Source organism: Branchiostoma lanceolatum, chromosome 1 (assembly GCF_035083965.1).
Source record: "Branchiostoma lanceolatum isolate klBraLanc5 chromosome 1, klBraLanc5.hap2, whole genome shotgun sequence".
Taxonomy (NCBI): Eukaryota; Metazoa; Chordata; class Leptocardii; order Amphioxiformes; family Branchiostomatidae; genus Branchiostoma; species Branchiostoma lanceolatum.
In genome coordinates, this window is record NC_089722.1 from 5,681,505 (window position 1) to 5,700,060 (window position 18,556).

At 43.6% G+C, this 18,556-nt stretch overlaps 1 protein-coding gene across 1 annotated transcript; it reads right to left on the reverse strand.

The window, feature by feature from the left end:
- Positions 1-444: 444 nt before the first annotated feature.
- LOC136430842 (uncharacterized) lies at positions 445-17,254 on the reverse strand. The gene is made up of 12 exons (XM_066421880.1): positions 16,878-17,254; positions 12,384-13,656; positions 11,014-11,124; positions 10,384-10,440; positions 9,926-10,147; positions 9,712-9,813; positions 9,456-9,557; positions 9,221-9,295; positions 7,433-7,489; positions 5,765-7,183; positions 1,884-5,551; positions 445-1,425 (listed from the first exon to the last, which is right to left on the reverse strand). The coding sequence occupies exons 1-12, from the start codon at positions 17,054-17,056 to the stop codon at positions 1,305-1,307; spliced, it is 7,386 nt and encodes a 2,461-aa protein (XP_066277977.1). The 5' UTR covers positions 17,057-17,254; the 3' UTR covers positions 445-1,304.
- Positions 17,255-18,556: the final 1,302 nt, after the last annotated feature.

An 18,556-nucleotide genomic window follows, 5' to 3' on the forward strand; every position in this document is an offset into this window, starting at 1 on the left:
TAACATCTTCTGTATATGCCTATATTTTCTGGCGTTCAGTTAGCTATTTCATCGAAGATGTAAAACAAAATGACTCTTAAGTATGGACAGTGTGGAAAATATCGCTGTTTAGATTGTTGACCTCTGAACTTACCGAAATCGTGCCACTGTCTCCATTGTTTTCTCAAACATTTTGTTTTCGTTCTCATGGGAATCATTTTAACAGTTTGTTGGAATGTCTTACATTAGATCTAACCGTTGTTTCTCTTGTCAAATGGTAACTGAAAGAAAACAGTTTCAGAATTGGAAATTTTGTGGACGTGTTCACAAAATTTTGTAAGATGCTGAAAAAGAGACCTAGTGTCTATTCTAAAACATGTTAGTAAAGAAACTACCTTTAGTCAAAATCTACATGCAATAAAGACAACAGTCTGTATCTATGGTAACAAGAAACACCAACTACTCTTTTCAAACACAAACTTAAGAGTTTCTTTATTTTTTTACGTCACTACCTTTAGTTGCTGCTGTGCTAGCTCTCTGCGTCATCATGTCCGTTGTTTTATGCATGCTACTGTAGAGGTCAAGAAATGTATCTGTACCTATCTTCATCTATGAATACCATACAACCATTGCTTCGTCCTCGTTATTACTTTCCTCGCCTTTCTTAATCCTTTGATTCTCTCCATTTGTTTTACCTTCCTCTTTCGATACTTCATCTTTTCATCGACCTATTTCCCCTATGTCATACAACTATCTCACCCCTCCTAAATAGATACACTACATGACGTTGGTCTCCTACCAGAAGCATGCATACATAACGTATTAATGGCGGGGGTTTTGTGGCAGAAAGAAATTTTTGGCTGAGAACAGAACTCAATTTTGCTGGAAAAATAACGACTCAAACTACGGTAATAATAAGTGTCATGGCGTGTCTTTATTACGGATATGGTAGAGGAAAACGCACGAATGTGACGAAAGCCTCTATAAAGCTTTAAAAAGGTCCTAGAATCTCAGCGTTTTTTCTGCATGTGCTGAATTCTTTTGGAACCCCCTTCTGTCTTTCTTAGATATACACTTATCGCTCACCAATCTACACAGCGTTATCCAGTCCTGTACACAATCTTGATGTAAGTTCTCAGAACCGAAAATGTCCACCACAAATTGGGCGTACCTAAATTGTCACCCTGTCCTTGCCATAACCTATATCTTTAGCTACTTAAAAAGTTCCTACACCCACTCAGTAACTCCTTCTCCATGTAAAACTCCTCTCGTGGGTTCGGGGCACTTTTTTTGTCCAGCGTGTTTGTTGTGCACGTCTGCCTTTTCTACTGGAAATCCAGCAGGTGATATTTCAGCATCGGCAGCCACATTTGGCAGAAATAAGGGCATGGGGTCTCCAGTACGCCCAACCTTTCCCACACGCTATGGGAACTTAGCGCCTCTTTCCTATCAGAGAAGGGAGCAGAATAACACATGCTGAAAGTTAGACTTACATTTTTTTCTCGTAGTTTTCTGTTTTAAAAAGGTGTACGGCATAACAATACACACCGAAACACACGAGCCCCCAGTCATTGCTTTTGTACTTGGTTATACTTCGTTTTATCTTGTTTTTTCTTAGCGGTATAAGTTTCTTTCAGTAGTTCTCTTTTTTAATTTTCAATAAAATATATTGCTGGTCTACACTTAGCGTTAAAGGACATGACAAATAGGGGGTAGAGCATGCAGGGGTTTAATTCAGTAGGAGCATACTGAACATAATGATAAAGGATAGCGGTGCGGAAGAGGATGTGAAAGGGGTATTTCGTTGATCAATGATGAGACCCCCCAACACACCCTCACGAATTCCATTCCCTCGTTAGTTCTTCCTCATGTTTCAAATGCCTCAAAGGATGTACTTGACGTACGTGTTGCTGCTGCCCTGCGCGCTGTCCTCCGCTGGACTTTCCTCTTCTTCCTCTACCGGACTCATGGGCAGCTCTGTGAAGCTGGACGCTTTACCGAGTATGCGGGCTGGATCGAGGATGTACTCCTCCAGAGACGACAACGATGCAGACACTCCACCTTCTCCATCCGTTTCCGTCAGACTACTGATAGTGACATCATCACTGAACTCACTGTCCTCATCATCGAAGCCCTCTAGCGGGCTGAGGCAGACCTGCAACCGCGGAATATCCCACTCGACTTCATAACCATACACCAAGACTTTTTCAGCGTCGTCTTCGTGACTGGCTGGTTGTAACGGAACACCGTATTCTGTTGCGGTAATCATGCACTCCTCCTCTTCATCAGTGGGGATCTGGGAACCATGAAGTGGTCGTCTGGCAGACACATCAACGTTGTGCTTTGGCACCTTCTGCTGCGTGGCTGCAGCGCCCTCTGGCGATCTTTCTTCTTCGGAAACCGTTCTTCTCCTTGACATGTAGTAAGGCGAAGAGCCGTGGTGACTGAACGGCGGAGAAATTACATCCCGTTCCCCGTATCTGGGGATTTCTGGTGTGCTGGGAGAACTTAGAGGACTTTTTGGTGGTTCATGCTTCACTATCTCTTCCCATTTGTTAACCATGGACCGAACTTTTCCGGTGCACAGCTTAGGAAAATCGTCTGGTATCTTAGACGGAGAAGCTTTTTTAGGTTGATGGTCAGTGGGAGACAAACATTTCTCTGCAGGAGAATCTGCCCGCGGTCTTACCGGTGACGTGTATGAAGGACGAGGACTTGTACCCTGAACATCATCAGATGGTCTCTTCCGTTTTACCTGCGTTCTTCTGTCTGGGGTTACAAAACTTGGCTGATCTGGTGGAGGGTAGGGTCCGTGAATTTTGTCATAAGGAAAGACTAGTGACCCTGTCGGCGTTTTAAGCTCATTGTCTCTGTGTGACGTTGGGGTTTGTACTGAAGTCATAGAGTCTTCCGCTCCTGCGAATTTGCGAGCGCTTGGGGCACGGATTGCATCCTGGGTGATGCCGGGATGCCTGATTTCACTGACGGGTGGAGATACAGGGATAAAGGTGTCAAGCGTCTGCCGCGTTGGGGAAAATGCAGGACTATCATCGAGTTCCTCCTCAAGTATTGGCGGACTTCCCAGGCGGGTAGAATGGACGCTAAGCGGGGACGATGTTTCAGACGACCCATCGTCCTCCATATCGAACTGCAACATTGTAACAGTCCTGTCCTCAGGCAAATCCCCGACTGAATCGTCGCCATGTAATGACTGGCTTTGATTCAGGACAGTTTTTTCGTCTTCAGCGTCTTGCTCCCGCCTCCTGCTCTCGACATAGTTATGCCTGCTGGTGGCTAGCGTGTTCGAAATGGCTTCGTAACATCGTTCAACGTTCTGCGGCGAATGTCGCGGACTGAGTTTTGGTGACCATACCACCCTGGCTTCCTTGTGGGGATTGGTGCAGAGACAGTCCATCGGTTCAAAGTCAGGGTTGGGTGGAAGTTCTAGTTCTTCGGACGGTGACTCGAATGGTTTTCGGTCTGGTGGCGGAGCGATGCAGCGACAACTCATCGCCTGTAGACTCTCTACACTCAGACCTTCCTGAGCCTCCCCTTCAGCTAGGTCTGATTCTAAAAGATTGTCGTACGGCGACGGAGACAACATTTCCCTTTCGTTGCTTGTCTCTGCTGTTTTTGTTTCGCCGGAGTATTCGGGGCTAAGCTTGTCGCCAATGTCCAACAAGATCGGTATTATCGGCCGCTTCAGGTCATCGTACTGTACGTGGTGCTTGACCACGGGGATGTGACCGTTGATGATGGGAGTCAGCAGCCCTGTGGTAACAGGCTGATGTTCCTCAAAGCTGTAGTTTGCCTGCATACCCCAACTGTGTCTTGGTGACGTCGGCATGGGTGGGATCTCTACGTGTTCTGACGTCGTTGGGTCCATGGTGAATGGAACGCCTGATGTTACGTAGTAAGACGTCACAGGGACTGTTGACTTTGGAGCCCGGTATTGTCCACCAGGCGAGCCCGACCCACCGTTACCAGGTGAGGCAAGGATGGAGTCTGCAGACGTTTCCGATTCTGAGGAGTCGGTATCGCTCTCTGAATCAGAAGAATCTGTGTATTCTGCCGATCTTCTCCGGTCATCGTCACGAGGTACATCAGATGACACAGCACGAACTTCATCTGAATCCGTGTTTGCATCCATTACTCGATGTACTGTAGTTTGATCAAAGGTATCGTCTTCTTGATCTTTGTAACCCACAGATTCAGCCCCAGACTCTTGCACTGTTATTCCTGTGCCGTCCTCATTGGTTTGATCTTCATCAACACACATCTGTTCGCGTTGTTGACTTGTTCCTGTCACTAAATCGAAAGGAATATTTTCCTGTGTTGGTGTGCACTCTTGCTCTGCTGGAAAACCCTCCAGATCCTGCTCTGATTCTGTTGTTTGAGATTGCTGGAACTGAAATTGCATTCGAGAAATGTATGTTGGACTATCGGGATCGTGGTGAATAGCTTCCGTGAAAGATCGCTGTGCACCGTATTTTCGCCTGCGTCGTCGCTCCTTTTTGTTAGAAGCCTCGTCGCCAGACATGTCTGAACTGCCTTCAGTGGACGGCCCGGAACTCTCAAATGAGTCCATAGAGGTCTTTTCTTCGAAACGATCTTCCTCCTTTTTGTCTGTATCTTTTGTTATGACAATAAGGTGTTGTGTGGATGTGTCTGCCAGATGTTCCTCTGACACGGTCACCTGAAATTCTTCATGGTCAGAATCCATATCCTCACCTGGACCCTCGGACGCCAACAGGATTTCATTGGCATTTGAAGGGTCTACTTGTTCAAAGGCCATCAGCTCGTCATCCTGCCTGTCGTCACACCGGTAATCGGTCGGTTCTGTTACAGACATGTTTGATTGGCCCTCACCTTCTCTTAGCACTTCAGAAGATGTCACGTGATAGTCTACATCATCCAAACTGTCTTTCTCGAAAAGATCCTCCTGTAATTCTAAAAGCCGGTCGTGTTCCCTCACAACGTCAGCCTGCCGTTTGTCTTCGTCCTCCGAATCATCTGAAGACGTATCGTCCTTCCTGATTGTTTGCTCTTGAGTGTACGTTTCTCCGTGAATTTGTCGCAAGTACAGCGGGTTACCCTCAGGTACGCTTTCCTCAACCAACATAACCTGCTCTTCATCGTCGTTGTCGAGATAATGTAGTTCTTCATCGTCTAAGTCGTCGTCTGATTCGTCAGAACTTTCCCGTTCTTCATGATGCCTATCATACTCACTGCTGCGTGAATCTGCTAGCTTTGCACTTTGCCTCGGTCTCTCTACTTCGTCTTGCTGGTTATCGTCGTCGGAGGCGTCAGAGTCGTCTTCCCGGCTGTGTTCGGGAATATCCGGCAGCTGCTTCCTTACCATTCTAGTAGCTGCGCCTATGTACACGGTTCCGCCCGAGGTAGCCCACGCGTCTGTGCGTGTCATCCTGTCTTCTGGAGACTCTGTTCTCTCTGGCACGTCAAACTCACCCTCTTCGTCACCAGAAGAAATCGCTTCTTCCTCCTCTTCTTCTCCCTCTGATGAATCGGTCGACGATGTTGAGCACCTCCTCGGCGTCGACTCATTGGCCTCCTGCAAGAGAGTAGAGAGACTTTCAAATCGTGGGCTGCGAGGCAAAGGCCGTCCAAGTGGGGTAAGATACTCTTCGGCAGATTCGTTACCAGTATCACTATAAGCGCAGAATTGCATTTCCTTAGAAGCGGGTAAGTTGGCATTAAAAGAAGCAGAACTGTTATCGCCACCAGCACTATCACTACCTTCTGACACTGTAGCAGGACACACAACCTTTATGTCCATTGGCTCAGCACTCTGTTGTATCGGCGATGTTTCTTCCGACGTCGCCTCATCGACAGGTGCTTCGAGTTCGAGTGATGGTGGTCTGCGCCGTACTGTCCGTGGTGATGTGTCGTCAATCTTCTCCCATCTAGCCCACGGCAGCACCCTGAGCCTTCCTGTATCTTGCTCAGGGCATGGCATTTCACTGTGTGGTAAAGACACTGCCAGCGGCTCGCTATAACAATGACCATCACTGCACTCTTTGTTTCCCTCATCTGAAGCCCCCGTGTTAGGTTGATATTCACGATCTGCGCTTGTTACAGCAAACTCACACTGTTCTTTCGTATCATCCCTTGGTGTTGACTCACCTGTGGCTAGTGCTTGTGGTTGGATCTTAGAGCTACTGTCATCCTCACTGTCAGACGAGTCTTGGCTTTTGGTTCCACTTGTCTTTGGCATCCCCGCATCCTGTACTTTATTCAAAGCTTCGCCATCATCATCACCCGTTTGCTCGTCTTCTTCTGGGATGTCATCGTTAGCTTTTACGTCATCGTGATGTTCTGGCTCGTCTGTAGAGGGGTGTGTGGTTGGTGTTTTCGAGGCAGCAGCTTTCTCGCTGGTATCAGCTGAAGAAGCTGATTCTTGGCTCTCGACGGATTCGCCTTTTGACATTGCCTTTTGTCGCTGTAACAGGCTTCTTTTGTTGTCTTCCTCTTTGACTGACTCTTCAGTATCGTCTTCGGTGGCTTCGTGATCTGATGTAATTGTTTCTTCGCCTGACTCATCTGCAGATGTTTCTTTCTCCACTTTAATGTTGTCAGTGGCTGATGATTCGCTACCGCCTTCTGCTTCTTCTGTTGGTAGGTCATCAGCAGATGTCTCGGCTGATGGGTCACACACAACTTCGTCTGATTTGTTGTCTTTCTTCAGGTCATGCTCAGTGCTGCCAACAGAACTCGTGTCAGCACCTGCACTGTCTTCGCCTTCCGTTTTCTCCGACGACTCGAAGTCTGCCTTCTCAGATAGGTCTTCGTCCGTAGGCGTATCGCCTCTTACGGCTTCTAAGCTTCCACCGTCGATGTCTTCTTCATCATCTGCTTTGTCATCGCCTTCCGTCACTTCTGACGGACCCATGACCGCCTCATCATCAGAGGCAGCACCATCACTGACTGGTAGATCTTCGTCTTTTTGTTCAGTGACGGTGTCTTGCGGTTCAGTGTCACTGTCGTCTTTATCGTCTTTAGACGACTCTTCGCCTTCTTCCTCTTCAGGTGAGATATCGGGAACCGCATGCTCCTCTGACGGACTCTCTTCTTGTTCTTCCTCCTTTTCAGGCAAATCGTCTTCTGCCTGCTCTGAGTCTTGTGTAGAGGGAATCGACTCTACTGGCTCGGCTTCTTCTACGGCCTCTTCAACGACCGGCGGTGGCTGAAATGACAAACAGATATCAACCTTGATATAATATCATGATTTAGAATCATAAAAACTATAGTATCTCTGCTACAAATGTAATTACAGTAAATGTCAAATGAACAAATAATACCTGGCTTCACTGAATACGTAATCAAAGGATGGTGTAGGACTCATTGCTGACGCCGTGCATAGACAGTCATTTAAAGGGACACTATTTGAGTTCAAATTAAGTACGGAAAGGACCAAGTTTAAAACTTGTCTCACCTTTGTAACGACGGCAGCGAATGATTCCACGAACTCTGCGGCAACGGGCTCTGTCGGCTGGAAATAACAATAGAAATGTCAACACACGGAAGGTAGTCGATTATAAGTTAAAGTCAGTTGAAAGACACAGATAACCATATCTGAATTAAAGGTACCATTATGTCCAGTAGCAATAAACATTCTAAGAGCAGTTTAGATTATGGCTCGCTTCGAAAGCGTCAACATTAAGTTCTGGAACGTTATAGGTATAAACTAGAGACGGTCCGACGAATCGAATCTCTTTTTCAATTATTTGCATGCCTTATAGGTCTTGGTTTCAACCCATATCTTGTGACATAGTACTCCGAGCACGGCTTTAAGATGATAATGTAATCTATTTGTTAGGGCAACGGTGATTAACCAATCAATGGTATCTTTACATACAGTATGTAAATGTCTCTTTCAAAGGTCCGTGTAAGTTTTTTGTTCAGGGATTTGGTACTATGTTAACATTTACCCTCACAGTTCTTCACCGACAAACCTAAATCGGGACGTTCAGTTTGATTTATTCTGACGTTTACCTTCCCTCCAATCGGCGACTTGGGGGGTCTATAGCTCCTGAGAGGAGGAAAGTCGTCCTCTCCGGCTTCATAATCTGACAGGTCCCACTCATCGGAATTCGATTCCTGCTTCCACGAAGGGTTGTTTGGTTTACGTATGACGGGTTGTTTCGAGGGGTTTTAAGATGGTTATCGTATCAAATCACAACGATGGTGGTTTGTCAAGACTGAACAAAATCGTCTCGACATTTGTTCACGACATTTGAGATAGACACCAGTGATCACAAGTGAAATACTTCCACCTTCTTTTGGTACATATTTTATATTTCTCGTTTGGACATGGTGATTTGCATGTTGACATGGCAGATTCGTGATTGTTTTAATACAGCAGACGACAGCTGGACGATATCGATTTGGCAGACTACTACAAATGAAATATAAGTTGTATTTTTTTCTTTTATGGGCTGGCGATGTAATACTAGTATGTTTGAGATCGTCGTCCTGTGGGTGTGCCAGATATCTGATAGTCTTTAGTTTTCAATTTCGCAAGTCTGATTTGGCAAAGTCTTCCACCATCATTGTAGATTGATAACATGCAAAGGGTGCTTCGAATTCGAGGATTAGGATCTGGGATAACCTGCCTGGATGCACGTAGTTCAGGATCATGTTGCGGTAGTTTGTCAAAGGAGGTTAACGTTCAAGAACATGACATGTGCAAATGATACCGACAACCCGTTTGGTTATAACAAGCACGGGCTGGGTCCACGACCGTTGGAGAAATTACACCAGGCATATCGTATGGACAGGTCATTACTTTAATCCTTTGTAAGAGAATGTCATTTCTACCATATAAAAACGAGTAATGAACTAGGGATGACTAAGTGAAATGGAAACACATTGCAAAGTGATCACATGCCATGAAACAAAACAAAACACGGTACTTCCATGGCATCACCGTTCGACTGGCAATTGTAACCGTTAGTTTTCCATTGCAAATGTAACCATGTAACAATGGAAAAGCAAAGTGCACGTAAAATTCCTCCCGTTCCAAATGTTCTTTCCAGCAGTATAGAGACCGCTAGTCTACTACTCTCTAAGTAGATCTTGGGAAGGAAGATCATAACTGCACCGTGTCTTTGGTAGTCAGTTCTCTGCTTTAAGAAACGGTGCAGTCACAACAAATTGAGATCATTCCTCCCAAGATCTGCTTCGAGAGTATCTTCGTGCAAAAAAAGTATCGTCAACTTGCATTGTCAGAATACCTAGCTGTCACCAACGACGTTCCGCTGGTCATCCAGTAGAACAACATCCGGTTGTAAAAATACTGGCAAAAATACAGATCCAGAAAAACGCGTTAGCTCTGACGAAACAAAGCACTCTGGACCAAAATGTCAGTAAGAAGCTTTAAAATCACGTATGGTACGGCCATTCTCTTGCACTGTGCAAAGTTTTACTTGTCTAGTTTCATGGCTTCTACTTTTTACCTGAGGGTCATCCTCGTCTTCTTTAGGTTGTTCGTCAGAAGGTGGTTGACTCTTTTCTTCTTCTTCGGATTCCTGATCATTTTCGTCATCCGGAGTAGATATCTGTGCGTCGAAAAATCATGTTTACACAGACTCTAAGAGAAACAATGCAATAACTGACTCAATGTTGAAAGAAATTCATATTCATTGAAGATTAGTGCCTTGACGTCAATCTGAAGATACTCGACGAAAAATCAATGAATCATTTTTACAGTACCTCTTCTTTTGGAGATGGTGTGGCTTCTAAGGATTTGATGTCTTCCTCTTCCTCTGGTTCGTCTGCTTGTGGTGCTTTGTTCTCCTCTTCTGATTCGGATTCCTGTGCAAAACAATTAGTCATTATCTGCTGATATACTAAAGTACAGAGATTGTTGGTGATCAACAACGGCTAGAACGGCTGCATGCAAATACCAGTGAGAAAGCATCCATACCTCTTCTTTTGGAGTGTCGTCGGGACCCATGGATGGACTATCATCTTCCTTCGTATCTGTATCAGCGGGTTCGTCCTCCAGAGGAACTTTATCCTCCGAAGTGGCCTCCTCCTCTGACGGAGCTTCATCCTCTTGTGGTGTTTCGGTATCTGGAGTGGCTTCATCTTCAGGAGAGGCCTCCTCCTCTGCAGAGGCTTCTTCCTCTGCATCTGGAGGAGGTGCCTAAGGCCACATTTGAGAGTAAACAAATGATGATACCAATTCGATTGACATTCCAGAAGACAGAGTAAATCTATATCTGCTTGAATGTAAAGTTTAGAAATTGAATTTCTAAAATTTGGAATTTAAAACAGGGACGGGACGCATCTACCCATATCATGTGTCTAAAAGAAACTTATAAAATATCTATGTATCTTCGTAGGTATGCTATACGATTGATAAACTGCATCGTAGCTTACCTTTTTCAGCACCTCTGCATATGACTCGTCAAACTCGACGACAACGGGTTCAGCAACCTAGAACAAGACCAAAAGAATAAGGCACCGATACAATAACATTTCCTGTGTCTGTCAATTTCATACACATGCATATGCATATTGCAACGTTTCATCAACCATGATAACATTAAACTTTGACCACAACATAATTTTCTCGTAACACTGAAGATAGTTTTTGGGTAATCAGTGATACAGGATGTCGGGAAGATGCCATGTACAAGCGTCCAAAAATAATGATTCAATGTCAAAACATATACAAAAGATTATTCATATCCAGTTTCTCCCTTAAATTTGCTGATACAGTAATTATTGAATGCATCAACTCGAGCTCTTTTCATTCCATGTAAAATGTCGGGTATACCTTATTGTTTCGGTATCATTTACTTTCTTCAACTGATCTTAATTGACTAAAAAATTGAAAAAAAAACATCAAATTTCTGAGTACACTAGGGTGTTGCATAGTAGGTAGTACACTCATTGATGTATACACATGGTGTCGAAACCAGCATATGTCAACCATACAGGTTGAAACAGAATACAGGCGTTTTCAAGCGTTAGGGTGTGTAATGCTTCTGCAGATGCCTTTGTTACCTGCCCTCCCACTGGCGACTTTGGTGGGCAGTAGCCGTTGTTCAGCGGGGGATAGTCATCATCATCAGGCTCGTCGTAAGTTAGCAGGTCCCAGTCATCGGATATCAGTGCCTGATACAAGTTGTGATCACGACATTCCAAGACGTTAAAAGGAGTCAGGAATGCCGAGATCACATACTGTTTTTTTTTAAGATTTCGCATTTTTGCTACAAAAGTGTGTCCATTTTATTCAAAAATGCATGTTTCGATATTCACATATGATTATGATTTAACAAAGTCTTCAATGACACAATGTTATCAGGAAACTAGCTTTTAGATTGATATGTCAAAATGGACACACTTTCGTAATGGCAAAAATGAAAATGAGGGCCCATATAAGGACGGGGAGTTGTAGGATTGGCTGGGACTCTGTGACGTTTAGGAACGGTTTTAGGTGTGACGCATGTCAGGACAGATGGCTGAGTGAAGTGAGCAGATGGGAGGGTTTATTTTAGTGAGGGATTTGTGAGAGAAGGATTTATGGTATTAGAAGAGATTCGGGGCTAAAGGGCCGGTGTTAACGTCAAAGCAATAAGATCAAAGCTGAAAACGCAAAGGTTATTGAGAGCAAACTGACAGCAAAGCAGACCTAGGATTAGATATATACTACCACAGGAAAGTATTTGGTGCGAAGAACCACATATGTGTGTCAGAAATATCGTTTGGCTTTGGCTTTTCTGTTTCTTTCTTCTTTCTTTTTTTAGGTATAAGGATGAACACTCTTTATGAAACACAATCACTCACGATCAATACCGCTATCACACAACAACCTTAGTAAGGTTATCACAAAGGAGGTCGGAGTACTGAAGACCTGAAGAAATGCCTGTCTAAATACGCCCTCTTCAGAGTAACATTCAACTGCCAAGGGCATGGCCCTCTCCTCTATAGAGGGACAGTTCGGTTGCTTTCCAAGCACGTCCTAGACAGCAGCTGGGATGACTTTTTGGACCCTCTAACGTGTAAACATTTCCATCATTGACATTGGCAGGAATTTTGCCTTGCGGGTCATTACCGGACCTCCATACTGTAAACCAAGGATAATGGTCATATAAGAAGAGCAGCTGGGCCCCGAGCGCCCTTTTAAAACAAATTTAATCTAGCCTGAAAAGCCTTTTGTCTTTCGCAGTCTATTTACCCTGGACCATAGATTCTTTGGAGCCAAGGGTAGGTAATATTGTCACTTGCCATTTTACCTAAGGTTGCAGTTAAGCTCCAGCTGTAAAAGATGTTGCCAATGCTAATGATGGTGGCTATACGAATGTTCAACACAAATATTCCCTAAAACTGTGTGTGATCTAGTATCTAACAATCGATTCAAACTTTCTCGTTACCTGAAGCTCTTCCTCCCCAAGTGATTCCCTGGGAACGGAAGAGACATCCGATTCATCCAAGACTGCTTCTTCTTCCTGTGCAGTTTCATCCTCCTGCGGTGGTTCTTCCTCTTCTATCGAAGCTTTCTCATCTGGAGCTTGAGGCTCTCCTCCCTCCTCGTCTTGCTCCTTTTCATCAGCTTCGTCTTCGCTTTCGTGGGCTTCTTCTGTAGAAGGCCCACTCTCTTCTTCCTTGTGTTCATCTTCTTCTGCATCTTCTGTTTGAAGTTCTTCCTTGTCGTCCGCTGTTGATCCTGTTGCTTCGTCATCGGTGAGAATCTCTTCCTCTGCAAGAGGTGCATCAGGTCGCTCTTCGTCCTCTTCAGCTTCCTTGTCTGCTGAGACGTGCACGTCTACTTCTACTGATATTTGGGTATCTTGTGTTTCATCGTCGGCATCACTATCAGCGTCCTTACCTTCTTCACGAGTTGTGTCAGGTTCTTTAATCTGCTTCCCCGGGGTTGTGTCTTCTTCAGGGATTGGTGACAAAGACACACCTTCTTCATCTACAGCTTCTTCAACGGTGGTGGTTACATATATTGCTTCAGGATTAAAACGCACTCTTTTAGTCGGGGATTTCAACGGGACATCATCTACTTCTTCTTGATCCTCATCAGATGCATCTTTGTCTACATCTGCATCTTCTTCTACTTGCTGATCTGAACCTGCTTCTGGAATGATGGTGTATTCAACGGAAGTGTCTTGTATGATGTCGGGGGATTCTGGTGGTAGTGCGCATACTTCTTCAGACTTCCTTAAGGAGATCTCGTCCAATGGTTCTACTATTCGTAGTACCACCTCTTCTACTTCTAGTTCTTCTGCATCTTCTGGATGTGTTCCATCTGACGCATTGTCTGTTTCTGCGACTGTCTCGTCTGGTTGTTTGTCCTGTTTGGTGGTTACACTGTCAACCCTAGGTGGAGGAGCGGGTAGTCGATCCTCTTCCTCTTCAGAACTGAATGTCTCATCAGCCTCGACTGCTGTGTCAAGGCTGTTGATTTCAGGAATGGGATAGCTTACGTCACTGTCTGTCTTCTCTCCATCTGTCGACTCCGGTGCCTCTACTTCTGGCCCAGCCTCCGATTCTTCTGGTTCGGGGCTTGCCCTTCCTTCTATGTACCTTAGGTACTCCTCTGCAGGGGCGTCAACCCCTTCTGCAATGCTCTTCAGTGACCAATTTCTTCTCTCCACTGGCGATCCGACCGTAAGTCTATTCCATCTGTATTCCTCAGTCCTGTAAAAAGCAGGAAAACAGATTATTTGATCGGTTCATTTGTACTATCATCAAACCACTAAATTCTGTTGGAGGTGTGAAAGGAACCAATAAGGTTGTCTACAAAGATTCATTTTGAAATAGCAATTAACAGTTCCCTAATTTTCTTCAGGTTTTTGACTTAATCAGTTTAGTCAATAGCTTAATCAGGTTAGTAAGTCAATGGGTATTGGACTTATATCTGATATAGAATACACGCCAACGTTTCTGAAGTTCTTTTGCTACCTCTCTCATGACATTAGGCCATGTTCTAATGATCAACGACAAGGTTGGTATTGAAAAATCTCAAAACTAAGATAAACATTGCTTTCTTGCACATATAAATAAAGATTAAGCTACTACTACTGATGCTGTAGTCCTCAATACCGAACTACACGCGTCATCGTTTATAATTATAGTCAGGCCAGAATTTGGCCAAATACAGCGATCAGAGAAGGCAGCTGTGATAGCAATATCATTATTCATTTCGTTTTATCGCAGATGAATATTCAGTATATTTATAAACTTTGAAACGAACAAAGGTGCATTGACCATCCTTCATATGGATGGATATTTGTTGTCCTGTTTTCGATGTAACATGATGCCAGAATATCGAATGACAATATAAACATCTGTAGGCCAGTTATGAAAGCACGCAAACATTCTTTGGCCAGAACAACGAACCGCCCAGTCTGCAATCCAATACAAATAACAATACATTCTTTATGGTCTACTTGGCATAAGGACATAAAGAATGTTCTCATTAGTCTAGTAGCTTATTGGAAAGTCTGGCCTTTGCCTGGCCTACGTTTCAACGACTTGTCAGCTACCTTCACCACTGCTTAACGAACTTTGTTACTTCTTTCCGTTTGGGACCGCATTTTTGCCACAACGTCACGTTTCGACAGGTTCATTACACCTTGATGAAGGTATTTGGAAAGGTGGTGAAATATTGGTTTGTCGAACATCTATAAGATTGTATCTTAGGATCCTTCTTTTCAAAAGGTTGTTTACCTCTAAATTGTTTCAGACCTACATTGCACACATTTCATTGACAGTGCCCATGGATACGTCCTTTAAATACCTATATATTACGTCTGAACCGACATATGATACCCGTACGGGATATAGAGTTACGGTTCCTGGAAAGGGTAAGTCTATAACGTCTCCTGACAGCACGCACATCGGGTTAAATCAAATTTCGTGACGTTGTCGGAACTCCCCGAAACCCATCCCATCGGATTCTGGAGCTCATTACGTGCAAGATGCTAGAATTCGGTGATAATCTGTCTGTGCAGGAAGAACCTAGCCCAGGCGACGAAACTGATAGTCCAGCCCTGACCAGGGATAAGTGAAGCAATCCAAAACGACAGGAGAAGAATTCGAACCTTACTTCGTTATGAAACATTCTGATTTTAAACGTTTTATGATGTCGAATTCTTTTCGGCTTTTGTTGGATCTGGAAGTGATCAGCAACAACAACACTTAGGGCAAAAGCGACAAAGTCTTTAAATAATTAATAAAGCTTCATTGCTGATCAAAACCATTCGTTTATTCATGACGATATTCTTGCTTGGTTTTGGTTTAACATATCATGGGCGAAGGTCACCCTTACCAGTGTGATGGCAAGAACCGATTACGTTCTTCCAGCAAATATCACAATAAACGGTTACACTAGCTATAAACAACTAAAGTAACTACACTTCATGTGGATTGCAGGTGGTGGTAGAACGAATTCATTTCTGTGGATAAAGTATGTATGTAACGTATATATACGACTAATGCTAGTGAGTGATGGATACCGAGAATATGATAGGTCATATAAAAGACACACCTCTTGGTCTTTTTGAATTTCACATAAATCATCATGTTATGAGAGACCTTGGCAAGGACAGCTGTGGTTTTCCTTTCGATGGAGCTTTAGTGTTATTCTACGACGTGTACTCTCGCAATGCAATGCAATGCAATAAAACGTTAGTAGCAATACCTTATGTCAGACATAAACGTTCATAGGACTTTTGGCGTTATTCTCTAACACTATCACTAACGATACTGTAAACCGATGATCAGATCGGCTAACTATAACATCGAACGTGACAACGACAGCTATGCAATCAACCTGGAACATGATTTTGGAAAAGCTTTTGATTGAGGTGTAGGCTGGAGATTTAGAACGCCTGAAAATGACTACATAAACGAATATCATCTCTAATTTAGTAAGCTGTAAAGTTATGATGATAATAACGCCAACATTCTACAATTGTCAGTTAGCATCGATACTAGCAACAGCGAACGTGTAACATGTGACAGTGCCAGACATATCATTGCATTTTGAAACACGTTTTATAAAGCATTTAAAAGGCAGTGGCGTTTGGAGGTCTCTTACAACAGACAGACATGGTTACATGGTCGAACGTTATCTGTACCCCGGCCTCTCAGCCATAAGAGGGCCGTAGACAAATTTATCACCCGGATCGGAGGTGACCTCACCGGGAGGACGCAAATGGCACCTGCCATGTACGGCATGTCATCGTACGGCGGAAATAGATACGGCCGTATCACAAAACTGTCAACAACACGCAAAGTACATATCCAGATAAGATAGGAGTAATATAGTACACTAGTTCCATACAATTATGTGATACGTCTCAACGGGTAACTTTCAGCAAGCAAATAGTCGTAGAGTGAAAGATTTTGTTCTAATTTCTTACAAATGACACATAGGTGAGTCAAAGTTCAAAGATATCATACAATGTGCATCATTTGAAAAGGCAAACAAGAGTCCCAAAACAGTAGACTAGATTAAAGTGATACGTGCATATTCTTATCAATTCATGTCAAGAATTTAGAAACTACATTCTGTTCTAATCCCACTGCAAGTGGTGACGGACAAGGGACAATTGGCAATGTCAGCTTGAATTCTTTTTAGATTTAACGATAGAAACTAATACAGGAATAGTATCAGAGAACGCACGTACACAAAACTATTGTGAAATATACATTGATTAATTGTAAGCTAGATAATGATGATGAAGCAATAAGAATTCATTTTTCTCGTCTAGTTTCGTGACAATTAAGTTGACGTTCCTTTCTTCTTTAGTTACAGTTAGTCACAATCAACTCAGTGACTAAGGCAAACTAGTACAAATACGTTTTTGCAAATATAAAACTTTTGCTAAGTTCAAAAACTTCGAATTTCTTACCAGTATGTTTTCTTGGGCAGCAGGGCTCTCTTGTTGCCCAGGTCCTTGTCTTCTCGGACACAGTCGATCCTGACGTTTCCTATGTCGTCGATATTGACGTCGACAGTGATGGTGGTCAGGACCCGGGTGTAGCCCAAACTGGCGGGCTGCAGCACGTCCTTTAACGATGTCGGAGGCATTTCGGCTCAAGTATGTATGAGCCTGCGCTTCAAACGCGGTAGAAACTTGCTCCGGGGGAATGGAAAGTTGCTCCTTAAGTTGGTTGGCTTGATTTTGCTGGGATTTGGTGCGCGGGAGGTGGGATGGGGGTGCGATGATGAGAGCTAGCGGACACACTACGCCATGACACTGCTACAACTGGGGGCTGAGAGCTCTAGGGGAACGCGCAGCCGGGAAACGCAGGGGGCCGGGCCAGTTCAGAGTAGTTCACTGTTTTATCTCATCTTTCTCAACTGTGTTCTCTTTTGAGTGAACTAAGTGCGATATCTTTCTGTATAGAATGTTTTATTTTTGACGCACATAATAAGAAACTGTATGAGGGTCTCCCGTACCTTATATTAAAGAAATTGATAGAACTAAAACATGTTTATGTTGAAATGACCTGGAAGATACAACGTATGACAATTAAGATATATTGGAGGACGACCTTTGTTTTCGCTCAAACACTGAGAAGAATTAATAGATATAATATTGATATTTGATAAATAGAATATTTAGTTTGCCATTCCTGGACTTTTTTTAAAATCAGTTTTAGTTTGTACATCGTTTGATAGCAACTTGAACCAACGTTCTTTTAATTTGCGATATATATTAACGTGTGAAACAGCGAACTGCATTCGGGCAAATATGGCACATAGACGGCCCTCAGCGACCAAAATAGACCGCCGATATTTTGCGGAAAAGTGACGACGGCAGATGCATCGGAATACACTAGGGAACGTTCGGACCTCACCATAACTATTCTTCAGGAATTACACAGCTTAGAATGATTGTCTAAAGCGATGGAAGAATTTAGACAATGCCAATAAACTAAAACTAGATCATAAGTTTGCGTTCCTGCACAATAGGGAGTCTGTTTGGACGGGCGTGATGCCCTGACTCCGCAGGGGTTCGGCTGGTGACATACGTGACGTGTGGGGCACGCATGACGCGTACATGTGCAGACGGGATATGTTTACAATGTGAACACCAAGTGCATTTCGATGGCAAAAAGGTCACGTATTAGAAGTAAGACGTCTGTCATGAACATATATCTAGGCTTAAACAGGTGCTTAGAGTCGCCCCGGTTCGCGCATTAGATGTTATAACAGTGTGCAAATCCTAAGGATCTACCGCAGCGATGTTACATGTACACGTGTTAGAGTGTTAAAAGCCATTTTTATCAATGTTAGTACAGTTTTACATGGTGGTGCTAAAAATCACAGGTTTGCTATACTCATACCCTTGCCCTTCTATGTGGTAGATACGATTTGGATAGAGCAAGAGTATGATTGCATTGTGAAATTGAATTTGGAGCTCGTACTCGTAAAGATGAACTTGAACATAAAAACAGATATATTGTATGATAAGATATAACTATAAGCAAAATTAATGAAAGCTTTGCCTTCATGGACACAATGTAATGAGGTTCATTAGATAAGCCACTAATGTCTCATTTACATATTTACTACAAACACTAG

Coding starts and splice junctions, on each gene's coding strand:
- LOC136430842 (XM_066421880.1), bottom strand. CDS start 17,056: ATGCCTCCGACATCGTTAAAGGACGTGCTGCAGCCCGCCAGTTTGGGC. Junction 11,125..12,383: donor TTGGGGAGGAAGAGCTTCAG/GTAACGAGAAAG, acceptor AACTTGTATCAG/GCACTGATATCCGATGACTG. Junction 5,552..5,764: donor CTGAGCCAATGGACATAAAG/GTTGTGTGTCCT, acceptor ACTCTCTTGCAG/GAGGCCAATGAGTCGACGCC.